At 40.5% G+C, this 13,235-nt stretch overlaps 1 protein-coding gene across 6 annotated transcripts in view; it reads left to right on the top strand.

Moving 5' to 3' along the window:
- Positions 1–13,235, top strand: part of pibf1 (progesterone immunomodulatory binding factor 1) — a 33,550-nt gene that overhangs the window by 1,223 nt on the left and 19,092 nt on the right. For 5 of the 6 annotated variants that reach the window (XM_053229984.1, XM_026932388.3, XM_034300346.2 and 2 more), the window contains exons 2-10: positions 119–382; positions 469–569; positions 1,760–1,958; positions 2,049–2,168; positions 2,666–2,799; positions 3,513–3,621; positions 3,704–3,885; positions 5,062–5,187; positions 7,213–7,311. In XM_053229984.1, coding sequence (XP_053085959.1) covers positions 131–382; positions 469–569; positions 1,760–1,958; positions 2,049–2,168; positions 2,666–2,799; positions 3,513–3,621; positions 3,704–3,885; positions 5,062–5,187; positions 7,213–7,311 — 1,322 coding nt within the window. In that variant the 5' untranslated portion in view covers positions 119–130. The remainder of the gene's footprint in view (positions 1–118; positions 383–468; positions 570–1,759; positions 1,959–2,048; positions 2,169–2,665; positions 2,800–3,512; positions 3,622–3,703; positions 3,886–5,061; positions 5,188–7,212; positions 7,312–13,235) is intronic. The other variant, XM_053229986.1, reaches the window with a different exon arrangement.

The raw sequence follows: 13,235 nt of genomic DNA, 5'->3' as shown, positions 1-13,235 counted from the left end.
ATGTTCTTTTCCTTAACATCCCACGTCACTTCTCTGTTAAACCACGATGTGTGTCGGTTTGACTGTTTACTTACGAATCACACTTGTTTATTCATGTACGTTTTCCTCCGTGTTTAAGGCCAGCTGGAACATGGCCCCTAAAAAGCAGAAGGAGAGTCAGCGGGTGAACATCTCCAGCTCGCTGGAGTCGGAGGAGATCAGTCTGGAGACCACGGTGCCTACAGAGGACATCTCGTCCTCGGATGAGAAAAGCAGCACTCACAAAGTCACCAAGCAGGTGCTGGAGAGGAAGGAGCTTCTGCACAACATCCAGCTCCTGAAAATCGAGCTGTCGCAGAAAAACCTCATCATCGACAACCTCAAAGTGGAACACCTGACCAAAGTGAGAAATCACAAGGCTGCTGTGATGTTATATTGATATAGATGGGATTGGACTGATGTGTGTGTGTGTGTGTGTGTGTGATGTAGATGGAGGAGCTGGAGGAACAGCTGAACGATGCGCTGCATCAGAAGCAGATCTTCGCCCTTCGCCTGGACAGCCAGCTCAAAGTGCACCAGGATGAGAACAGGTTAGCAGTTAGTACTGATACACACACACACACACACACACACACCTCCCTGCACTGGCCATGTTTGAATATATAGACGCAGTAGCTTTTGCACAAATGATTTAGAATTAAATGCAGATTGTAATAAATTGACATCAGAGCTCTCATTTGTTTATACGTGTTTAAAACATTGTTTTGCTTTGTAACTTGTGTCTTTGTTGTTTTATTTTGATGCCACCTCCACTTTACTGATTTAACCTGTGAGCAGTATTTCTTCTGCTCTCACAGACGTTTTACTGTCTCACATAGATTCAAGTGTGGACTTGTATTTGTTATGGTCAGTAAAGGACTCAGGATCACAGACAAGGACACAGACATATAGACAGATGGACTCAGGCAGACAGACAGAGGGGCGCAGATAGAATAATAGGACACAGAGAGACAGAGAGATGAACATAGTCAGAGAGAAACAGACAGGCAGACTGATGTAAAAAGAAAAAACTGACAGGAGGATGGATACAGATAAACAGAGGGACACATAGACAGACAGGAGGACAGATTCAGATAGACAGAAGCACCCAGACAAACAGAGGGACAAGGACGCAAACTGAGGGCTACACAGATAGACAAATGGATGAACGCACACAGACAGACAATAAAACAGAAGCAGACTGAGAGACGGAGATAGATAGACAGATGGGTGGACACAGAGAGACAGACAGAGGGATGCAGATGGACACAGACAGGTGGATGGACAGAGACAGACAGAAGGACAGAGACAGACGGATATGTTCTTTATTAATTTTCTTTTTACACAAAGTTCGAGGTCCTGTGCAAACCCTGTTTCATCATCTTGTAAAAAAAAAAAAAAAAAAAAAAAAGTAATCTCTTTAATCCAGACCTCTACTTAGGGTGCCTAGATAGTCAGCTGCTCTGTTTAGAGCAAGTAACACCTCTGCTTCATTCTTATGATTCCTACACACCTAAAGAGCATGAAGAAGAGCATTCAAGATTTTGAGTTACTTGAAAGCACCTTTTACACTTTCTAGTCTGATATTGGAATTCAGTGGCCATTTCAACAAGTCTGTCTCTCATAGAGACGGCTTTATAGATATGATAACGGATTGTATCTGTTGGTAGACACATGATTGTCAGACTCAGTAGTCAGCACAGTGCTGACTCTGACATGGCGTCTCTCATATTGGTCACAGGAAGCAGCAAGCTCTGATGAAACAGGAGATGGACGCCATTTTGGTGCGGCAGAAGCAGCTGGAGGACACCAACAGGCAGCTGTGCGAGCGGGCCGGCGACATCCGGCGCAGCCTGAGAGACGTCGAGCTGAGCGAGGAGAAGTATCTGGAACTGCGAGATCTTCCTGAAGACAAGCTCTCCATCCCCGAATATGTAGCAGTGAGCACGCAGGGTCGTCCGTATACATATTGCATATAAGTGTGTGTGTGTGAATGATTAGGGCTTTAATCACTTCCACTGTGGTTTCAGGTGCGCTTCTACGAGGTGGTTACGCCGTTAAGAACTCTAGTGACTGAGCTACAGGTGAAGAAGAACAACCTGATGGACGACCTGGACAGCCATCGCAAACAAATCAAATCCCTCATGGAGGTACGGAAGAGCTTATCGTTCCCTTTCAACATCAGACTTCAGAGTTACGCCAGTCTTTATTTAATCTGCATTAATGATCATAATAAATAGAATCTAGAGAGCAAGCTAGGCTGGTTAGTTCACTGGTACTAGTTAGGACTGGTAAGTGCCATGTGTGAAAGCACCCTTGCTGTCGTATTTCCTTCATACTTGCACATTTGTTCTGTAACCACAAAGATAATCAGGAAATAACACACCTGTCAGCGTGATCTTAATATGAGGATGAGTCAAAAGGTAGCAGTAGAAGGAGTTACTGAGAACAATGGACCAGTGGTACATTGTCAAATTTGCAACTACAAAATTAATGTACTGTCCTCTGATATTTAAATTTTTAAGGTTTTTATTTGACACACCTTCTAATGTAAGGTATAGTTTGATCTTTTTCAGCACTCTGAGCTTTAAACTGTTTAAACTTTTAAATTTATTTGGTAATCTGTTTTTACTTTCCGTCAATCTAGAGCTATGAGGACGAGAGAAGAGTGCGCTCTGAGCTGGAGATCCGCTGCCAGAGGCTCACGCTGGAACTGGCCGACACCAAGCAGCTCATCCAGGAGGGAGACTACAAACGTCAGAACTATGACAAAGTGAAGCGGTGAGGACATGGATGAACACAAATCCTCACAGCCACACCCCAAAATCTAGTGGAAAGCCTTCCCAGAAGACTGGAGGTTATTATAGCAGAAAAGGGGGAATAACTCTGGAATGAGATGTTCAGAAAGCACAAGTAAATGTGATGGTGAGGTGTATTTGCAAAAAGGGGAGGGGACGGTGGCTTTCAGAGAACGAATAATAACCTTGCGCTGATCCATTTTTCAAAAAATGAAAAATGGATCAGCGCAAGGCGGTAGCACTGAAACTTTTTTAAATCACAAAACTCATAAGTCTTTAAACTGAATAGTGAAGCTGGTAAAGCTGCCAAACACTGTTTTATCCTCTTAATGTACATAATATCCAGAATGTTATACGTTTCTTCTTCTTCTTCGTTGGATGGTTGGAAACAAAGCTGACTGGAGAAGCAGATTGAGAGACTCTTTCTTGAACTTTTCTCTATTTAAAAACAAAGACAGAGACAAACACACAAAGTGTAGCAAAAATAATGCAAAGCTAACGGCATAAGTGCGCTAAATAATCTAAGATTAATGTGTTTATATCTATTTTTTTTTTAATTCCTCAAAATGGCTTTAATCAGAGAAATATTGCATGTTGTTTAAATGACAACTTGATTAATCTCTTAGCGAAATCAGATTATTAGTGTGCATGTAAACACACTAAATATAAAAGTAATTAATAATTTGATTGGCTCAGAGAGAGAGACGGCTACGAGACAGAGGTCCGAGAGCTGAGGAAGAAGCAGGAGATGATGGACCTGACGCAGACCGCCCTGACCAAGGAGAGGAACGATCTCAGTAAAGAGGTAATAAACAGACCGGACACAGCAGGTCCTGAGAACTTCCTTTATCTTTACTTAATCTTATCTTGTGTTTTACATCATGCAGGTGGCCACACTACAGCAGTCTGTGACTCTGCTGCAGAAGGATAAGGACTATCTGAACAGGCAGAACATGGAGCTGAATGTGCGCTGTGCCCATGAGGAGGATCGTCTGGAGAGGCTGCAGACGCAGCTGGAGGACTGCAAGAAGGCCAGGGAGGAGGCTTACGACAAATACGTGGCTTCTAGGTCTGTACTAGGCTAAGTGTTAGGACTTTTCACACACTGTCAGCATAACAAATACATTTATGTTATTAGTCTTGTTATGTAATATTAGCTAATGCAGTCTTGTATTGCCAAGTCTCATCATTTTTTGCAGAATTCTGTATCACATCCGTCAGTGGATATTGGTCACTCTGTTACCCAGCATGCATCACACAGATTTGGGAATCCTCATCATAAGAAACAAGTCATTGTATAATAAGACGTTAAAGTCTTGGGTGAGAGCTAATACTAAATTGCTGATCACAATAACACACCTATGAAACTGACTGCATTTTCCAAAGGAACTTCAGATTTTAACACTGGAGTGTGCTGCTACATCTTATCGCTCAAATACACTGCAAATTACCAGCCTTATCCCCCCCTAACCAAATTAAAAAATGGCAGATCAGCTGATTGACAAATGACCCTGGAATGATTGACAGTTGTATGGGTGTTTCAAACTGTCCAATATTAACCAAAAGCTCCGCCCCCTTCCCACCTTCTCACGTTAAGAAACTTTGACCAGTGCTTTTGTCTCGTCTTGATGGAGAATGTTTTGAGTTCATTAACATGAAAGAAAATCTATTAGTGCATGTCTAACATTAGACAAGTACTTGGTTAACATCAGCTATGGTTATTAGGAATAAGTATAAAACCGTCAAAAGTGTCACCTTTGGTTTTCATCCGAAAGAGAAAAAAGCCCAAGAATTTGGACCAGATTAATTAGGCTTACAGTGAAGTGTCAAATCTAACGCTTTACAATTCATTTTAATAATGATTAAGACGCGTTCAAACTTTTTGAGCAACAGCAGATCAGCGGTTGAAAAAATTTGGGCTGTGTGGAAACATTAAATGATTCAAGTCGGTAGAATTTTAACCTACATTTTGTACCTAACATTAGCTTTGTCTAACATTTTATGTGTTTTTTTTTTTTTTTTTTTAATTGTTGTTCACAAAAAAAAAAAAAAAAGAAACAGTGCAGCCACAAATGGCCATCAGGAAGGTTTTTTCTTTCCAGTATTCAAACCAGGCAGTTTCGCTCTAGACACCATTTTTGAATTAGTCGCTCTAAAAGACATTTTCTCAGGTGCTCTTACATTTTTATAGATCAACCCACTATGATGTATTTTTGTGTAAAGCCATGAACCGCCTTTCCACCAGGGATCACTATAAGACCGAGTACGAGAACAAACTGCGGGACGAGCTGGAGCACATCCGAGTGAAAACCAGCCAGGAGATCGAGAGCCTGCAGCGCACGTCTAAAGAGCTGTACGAGAGAGAGAACAGGTGAGGTTCTGTCCAAACACAGCAACCTGGTGTTCAGACTCCTAAGAGCACCGCAGTGTTGAGATCATAGTTACACTCCGTATCACGTGTGCTGTTTTTTTTTTTTTTTCCCTCTGACTCTTGACCTGTGGCTCCAAAACTGCACGCCTTGTTTATTTTCAGTCCGACTGCACGTTTTTTGTGCTTACAGTGCTCGCACACACCTTGACTCAGGTCTTAATAAATATAGCTTGTTGTATCAGGTGTTTAAAGCTTCTGGAAAAAAAGTGTGTTTTTTCTGTTCTCCCGTAGCATGTGGAGCCAGAAGGCACGGTTCTGCTTCTGTAATAGGAACACAAATCAAACCAACAACCCAACAAACTCCACGTGCAGTTCTCTGCATGACCACTAGGTGCGCTGCAGTTTTAATGATGAGCTCTTTAAGCTAAATTGCAGTGTATTGTCATCATATCATCGTTTGCTGTCTGTAACAAACAACTCTTTAACTCATTAAAGTTCTGCACTGGTGACTGGCGACTCTTAACCCTGAAGTGCTCGGTTAGTGAAAGGGAAAAAAAAATGTACTCTGCATCTGGATATTATACATATTAATCTGTTACTAATACTATACATACTATACATACTAATATGTGATCGTCAGTGCTGCCCAAGATTTATTTAGTAATAAAATACTAAGTTCTTTAACTGATATATTAGTTTACCCACAATGCCGCTTGACTACCTACTGGTAGTGGGGCTATTGGGATTTGGCCCTCTCTTCATCTGAACCTAAAGAGAGTGATGCAGCGGCGCTTTAGTCTTTTATTCTGTCCATCTCTATCACCTCCGTATGTGTACACTCTGCTCAAACAGAACAGCTTCCAAAGCTTCAACTTTCATGCGAATACCGCCGTCAACGCCATCGCGCTCGTCATCTCATAGATCACTGACTAGCCGAGGCGAGTCTCGGCTTCTTATAGGTTCTTATAGCTGCATTGCATTCTGGGGTTTTGAGTCCAACGTTTGCACAAATATCCTCTCTGCTTGTACATTAGATTTTTGAATTAATATGACGTTAAATGTCGCTGGAAAACGGTGAGTGAGAAAAGAAGCTCTTGTTCTTTCACTCTCTAACAGAAAAACCTGTCAAACCTATGTTTGAGATAATTGAAAAAAATGTACCAATGATTAAACCACACTGTAACTGCGCTAACTGTAACTGCGCTAGCAATAACAGCGTCCTCCTGTGACATCAGGTCGGCCCGCCATCGCAAACGTCTCACAGGAATAACGAAAATACAGCACCAAGCGACAAATTAGCACCAGAATCTCTAATTCAGGCTGAATTTGTCATTTTAGCAGAATGTATGAGTAGACAGACTGAACTTTTCTGAGTAATTTGCGTAATCAAGTGTCACCATGCTAATTGTTTGATTTCTTTCTTTTTATGGTTGTAAAGATCAGATTAAAATCTCTAAACATGTAGTATTGCATAATGTGGCTCCATGGGTTGTGCCAACGCACAGCAAAACTAAATTTGCATAATGTAAAATGCAAAACAGAAAAAAAATTACTTTTTGATTACAATCTTTTTGGCATGTTGTTCTTCTCTGGGAATTAGTCATCGCTGTCAGGTGACTTGACTAAGATTATTGTGTAGGCTTTAGTATGCGAAACCAGGACAGCTCAAAAGATGACTATTGCCCTCAGTATGAAGATTTAAGAACAAAATAGTTTGATTGCAATTTTAATCATTTTTAAATCAATAAAAAGGGCTGATTTGTTGATAGTCATGAGTTCAGTATATATTTAAAATTCTTCATCTGTCCGTCCATCCATCCATCCATCCATCCATCCATGCCTATATAAATAAGAAAGCAAAGAATCATTTTTTTAAAATAAAATTTAAATCAGAGTTCCCCTTCCATGCGATGATACGTTTTGATCTGACTTTGTGGCTGCCTGTTCCAGTGTGTCTCTGATTTGTTCCCCCCCTTCCAGTGTGCCTCTGATTTGTTTTTTTTTTTGTTTGTTTTTTTTTCCCAGAAACCTCCGTGAGGCACGGGATAACGCCGTCCTCGAGAAAGAGCGAGCCACTGGGGCCGAGAGAGATGCTCAGGCCAAATACGATCAGCTCCTAGAACAGTGAGTGTCCATGTCTCTGAGTGGAAGTGACTGGTTTTTCTCTGGAAATATGAGGCATTCTATGAAAATAATCTTAGTGCCGAATGGTATTTTAGCTTCAGGTATGAATCAGTCATGCGAAAGCATTCTATAAAAAAGTAAATCAGTGGGTTTTTTTTTTTTGTTTTGTTTTCTCCTGTGTTTTCTCAGGGTTTAGCGTGAATGCGTTACCAGTGTTGACATGATAATTCTATTCCTGTTGTTGTTTTATTAGCGCATAGTTGATTCAGCTGCTCCATTTGAAGCCCTCATGCCTAAAATGCACAGCACATAATCCTAGTGTTGATTTAATAACATTCCTTTTGCTACCATGTCTCAGGCGACACATCTCGAAAGCTGGCTCAATTGCTTTATTTGTCCTTAAATCATGCAAGACTTTTTTTTTTTTTTTCTCTTCTCAGAAAAGTGGAATGTAGTCTATCGAAATAGTATTGAAAATATTTGTACATTTTCGTTCTGTTTAGCGTTGTATGAGTCAGACAATTAGTTCACATACCGTTTATATGGATTTGATTCAATTCGTGAGTCATTGTTCTGTGTCTGAACTTGATGGAGTTTTGGGAGAAGGAGGGAGGATGTTAAATTACTCAGCTCATATAGGTTTGGTGACTTCTCAGGCCAGTTCAACAAGCTTTAAAGGTTAATCAGTTAGAAACCGAACTGTCCTGGGTCAGTACAGCGCTGTGTAGGTGCGCCTGGAATGAATTTATGCAGTTGAAGCTCTTCAGTAGACACCCAGAGCTGTTTATTTAATAACGTTTAAAAAAAAAAAAAAAAAGCTTATTTAAATAGATTTCTGTGGTGGTCTGGGAAAACCCATCTGATATCACTGTGGCTGAAATCCTGCAAAGATCGAGTTAAATAAGGAGCCAGTATCGTTAAAAAAACAGTCTTAAAGACGTCTTAAACCTTGCTAGCTAAGTGTGATTTCTTTTCATGTGTCACAATCTGATCACATGTCCTAGCGAAACAGACATGAGCATAAGCAAGTTAAGTTAAGTTTGTAATCAGAAACCGGCTGTCAAAATGTCTGTAACTCTCCTGCGTTACAGTCAGAGTGAATTATTTAAAATCTGGTTATGCCCAAAAGTGAAAAGGCAGGAAACTGCCTTTAAAGTACTATAACTTTACACATTTCTAGTTCAGGAAAGCGAATGCTTTGCCAAGCTGCTACACGTATAATACATAAATCATACACAGAGAGCTGTACAAGTCAAATATGTTCACTGCTTGAAGAGAAAGTCTTGACAGAGCCACACTCTCCGAAGCTGATGTGAAAACAGCCACATCTGTCACTCAGCCGCATCTTAACCCATGTGACGATGTTTCTGTGGAAATATTCAAGGCCTTATATGTAAATTTACAGGGTGGCAGGTTTCACAAGTAAGACTGTCACTGCATAAATATGTAAATTATAGATTAAAGACTTTTCCGCTGCACATAAAGCATGTTAATTTAGGGAAGGGTGATTTCACCTTATTAGAAGAAGAATTCCAAGTTTGTGAAGTGTATTTTGAGAGTCTGTGAATTTAGTACATGCGGTCACTTGGATAGGAGGGCTGGATGATATGGTATGGATATCGTGATATATTGACATCAGGACACTGTATCAGTGCTGATCAATTTTTGTACCAATGTTTCATTTCGCTCCTTTTTCTTACTAAGTACTGTAATTCTTTTTTTTTTTTTTTAAATATTACTTTGTTCTAATTGGTATGTTCAAAAGCCGATATCCTTTAAAATCATGTCTTGCGTTCAAAATGCCACCCTATTCCCTACTGCAGTGTGCTTTATGAGCAGGGTTGCCAAGTCTCAGCAAAATATACAGCTTAACTACATCTTAACAACCACACAAAAAGACCAGAAACTAGCCCAGAAATATTTGGGCATTGGAAAAGGAAGACACATTTTTCTTCTTTTCTCAGTCACCGTGGTGTGCACACATTTCTGATTTGCATGCACCTTTTTTTTTTTTCATTGCTATTATCACCATGGTACAGCCGTTATCCACCCCTTAATCCACTTTTCCCTCTTCCAAACTTTGCATTTGGTCTCACAAACGAAATTGTTCTGCACATCATAGATACACTGTCCACACATGCACTTTCCCTTTGTTTGCCGGAGCCACGTTTGTGGATATTGATTAGATTTCATTCCAGTTATTTGCTTCAGGATTTCAAGATCTTTTTGGTTGAAGACTATTTTTAAACTCAGCCAAAAAAAACCAAAAAAACACCTGTGGACTTGCTTTTTCCGTTCGCAGGCTTGTTCCAAAACTAGCCGTTTTGTTGTAAAATACACTGACCCTTAATATATTTTTAAAAAAAAAAATCACAGATCCCAGCTATTTTCAGAACCACTGCTCTAGGTTGCCTCATTTGGCCAGGTGCCTACTGCAGTGCATTGTGGGATTTCAGTAGTGTTCTGGATAACTCTACACTATGCCTTTAAAGTCTAGCTGTAAACAGGAGCTTTTCGTGCAAATGAATTAGGTTACCGTTGTAACCTTGTTGCAATCTTTCAATGTGTCACCTCCTTGCAGACATGATGGTGCCTATTGAAAAGTCTGAATGACTTCCCTTTCTGTTCCCTTTCACTATTCTCGACAGGAATGTTTAGCATGAAACAGCAACAGCACATTTTGTCATGAACCAGCATCGTATACGAGGTGGAAGCAGGCAGCAAACACGCCAATATTTGCCTTCGAGACAACACATTTTTCATAATTACCTAATTACCTCACACACCCATGTCGGTGTACTGGATGGACGGAGCTGGTAGAGAAAGTTCTTTAGTATTAACACTGAGTGTACTCTCAGTAAGACACTTTGTATGTATTCAAATCCTGACTGTAGGCTTCGGACGCCATTGTCACCTCAGAAGTGATATTGACAAGTTTAAACACTTCGTATATAGCAGCTGATGTCATACAATCGGTATTTGGATGTGTGCAAATTGATATATATGGCTGGATTGCGTAATAAATTAGCCAGTGAATGCGGCTATGTGGAATCTAATACAGTGGGAACTCTGTATATTTTCCTCCAGCACTAACTCCTTCAAGGCATTTCGCTGTACTGATGACATCACCTGCACGATTCTATACACTCCTGTGGTTCCTGCTGTATGGTACATTTTAATGGTATAATTGCATTCTGAGTTTGGTAATTAGAGTTCGGTCGAGGTCACGGAGACTCAAAAAAGAGCAAGAAACACACTCCATACATGCTGTACCCTTATTAACACATGTTCTACTTTTACTACTTTGTTTTGTTGTCTGATGAGCGACAAACCGAAATGCCAAGCAAGAAAGACCTGTATTTTGGACACAAATACCTATAATTATCTTTGACAGCGGTATTCTTTAAAGGAGACACAGACACTCTGATACTTCTCAGGTTTTTTCAGGCTTTTTAGAGCCAGTGTGTCACCACCATTTGACACGACATTATTAATCATGTCACAATTTTCTTTTTCCCCCTTTTTTTTAAAACTCCACCATTGCTTGGGGCAATTTGTCTTAAGCCTGTACACCCAATTGATACACAGCACGCAATCCTTTCTTTTGTTACTGTGTACCAGCCTTTCTTGGTGTATCTGGAGCATCAATACACACTAAGTTGATTGGTTAGTATGTCCTAGATTGGTGTACCTTCTAAACTTTCTACCTGTATCTTGCTCTCAAAATAGTACTATGTGAACAGACTGCGGTTTTTGTTTTTACCAAATAACCTTTGTCACACTTAGTGTTGCAGAAATTGAATGACAAAATAACTTTCTATTGTATTTGTATGAATTTCTGAATTAGTGCGTCATGGTTCTGTGTCTGAACTTGACCGAGTTTTGGGAGGAGGAGGAGGAGGAGGGTGGATGGTAAATTGTTCTGTACATTTGGTGACTTCACTGGCTAGTTCCACGTGCTTTAACGGTTTATCAAGTAGAAACCGAACTGAGCTGAGTCAGTAGGTGCGTCAGTGTCAAGCTGATGCACTTCCCTGAGTTTATAGGACACCATTTATGTTCTATCATACACAGGCATTAAATGTTTGTTTGAATATGAGCAGGATGTCATAAATAACAATTTGACAGAGGAATGGTACTAAAGCGTTAGCTGCTACCGTTAAAGTGAATAATTCTAATATTGGCCCAGGTGTTGCATGAAGGTAGTTATCATCTAATTTCTATTTGTATTGTATAGTCATATGACCTGAAATTGTAACTGTTCCCTGTGAACTAGGGCCTAGCAATTAAAACTAGCCAAAAACGGAAAGAGAAATATAAATATTTAAAAACTCGCCATTTATAAATACTGCAAAATGATGACAATTTAAAGGAAAAAACTGGTGGTGGGGGGCATTTATTTATTTTACTGACATGATTTGAGTGCACTTGTCTCTTCAGAGAGGATTGTCCCTGCAAGTCAATACAAAGTTTTGCTGACCCATCATCTTTATCCTATGATGAAACATTTCTATTTCAAAGGGCGTGGTCTAGGATAACTCCGCCCCCATCCACAGGGCACAATACTTACCAGATCGGAGCCTCATTGCACACCTATGGGAGAATTTTGGACAGTGCTTGAGAACCACCATCATCGAAACACCAATTGAGGAATATCTTTTGGAAATCTGGCGCTCCATTCATTCAGTACACGTCCAGAGATGTGTAGAATCCATGCCAAGGTGCAACGAAGCTGTTCTTGTGGCCAACACTTTTTTTAACACTACTTTTACTTTAATTTGTCTTTGTCTATCAATCCAGTACGTACTACGGACAGGCCACAGTACTTAACTTTTTACTTGCTGTTTCTTGTTCCTAATTTTCCATAATTATCCTCCAGATTTCATTAGTTCCTTCAACCTGACATTTAAAGCATGGCGATTAAAGTAACTGGATAGCGGTACAGTTAAGCAGCTTTGCAGAACACAATTTCTACTTAATTTCTAAAGTATGTGGTATCTCAGGGTTCCGATCTAGGACCGACTCTCCTTGCCTGGTTAACCCTATACAGCAAGTTCATTCAGATGTTATGATTGACATGAATGATTGGCAGAATATATAAAGACTCTGGGAATTTTTACTAATTTCTTAAAGACAGTCATGCATACCGAGATAATTACTTCAAGTAGAAAGTTAACGAACATGCCACCTTGATTGACTAATTCATACAGCACAGTCTGCAGGAGTTCAATGATATGCTAGTTCTCTAAATTGTTATGGATTTATTGGCATCACAAAATGCTCAGAACTTTTTTTTTTTTTTTTTTTTTTTGTAACACATTGCAAGTACCTCACCAAAACAATACGAGAGCGCATAGATTGTTCCTAAATAACATGTGATGTATGACTTCCTTGTTTGACAGCTGTAACTTTCCGCAGCCTTTTGCACCCTTTTTCATTAAAAAAAATGTATTTGGTGTCAAAGCAGCAGGTGTAAATGGTGTAAAAGGATACATCTTTCAACACTTAACCCCGTAGGCTTCTACCGTTTTGTCATTTCCGGTAGGGGGAGTGTGTGCACACGTGTTTACCCCGATCCTCCCCCGTTCTTTAGCAGTGTCGAGCCCTTATTTGCCCATGTCACAGGCTCGCAGTGTGTCACTGCACTCCAGACGCATGCCTGGCATTCCAGCAGCTCCTCGGTGCACAGTTGTTGGGCATAGCCCGCGTTTTTCTGGCCCCGGGGAACGGATCGCTCGCATTCACCCAGGAGCTGGGCGGAGAGGAGGGGGCAAGTGACACATGCTCCTTTCCCGCTGTTGCCCTCCACCCCATAAACGACTCAGGGCTCCCTTTGCGGCCGACTGGTCGCGCCACTCTCACTCTGTTTTGACAAGGGAAAAGAAGGGAAAAAGTGAATCGTAGGTTGCATTGTGTCGAGTTGT

This window comes from Pangasianodon hypophthalmus, chromosome 26 (genome assembly GCF_027358585.1).
Source record: "Pangasianodon hypophthalmus isolate fPanHyp1 chromosome 26, fPanHyp1.pri, whole genome shotgun sequence".
NCBI lineage: Eukaryota > Metazoa > Chordata > Actinopteri > Siluriformes > Pangasiidae > Pangasianodon > Pangasianodon hypophthalmus.
The sequence above is the reverse complement of the archived record's forward strand: the minus strand, read 5'-3'. Positions and strand labels throughout refer to the sequence as shown.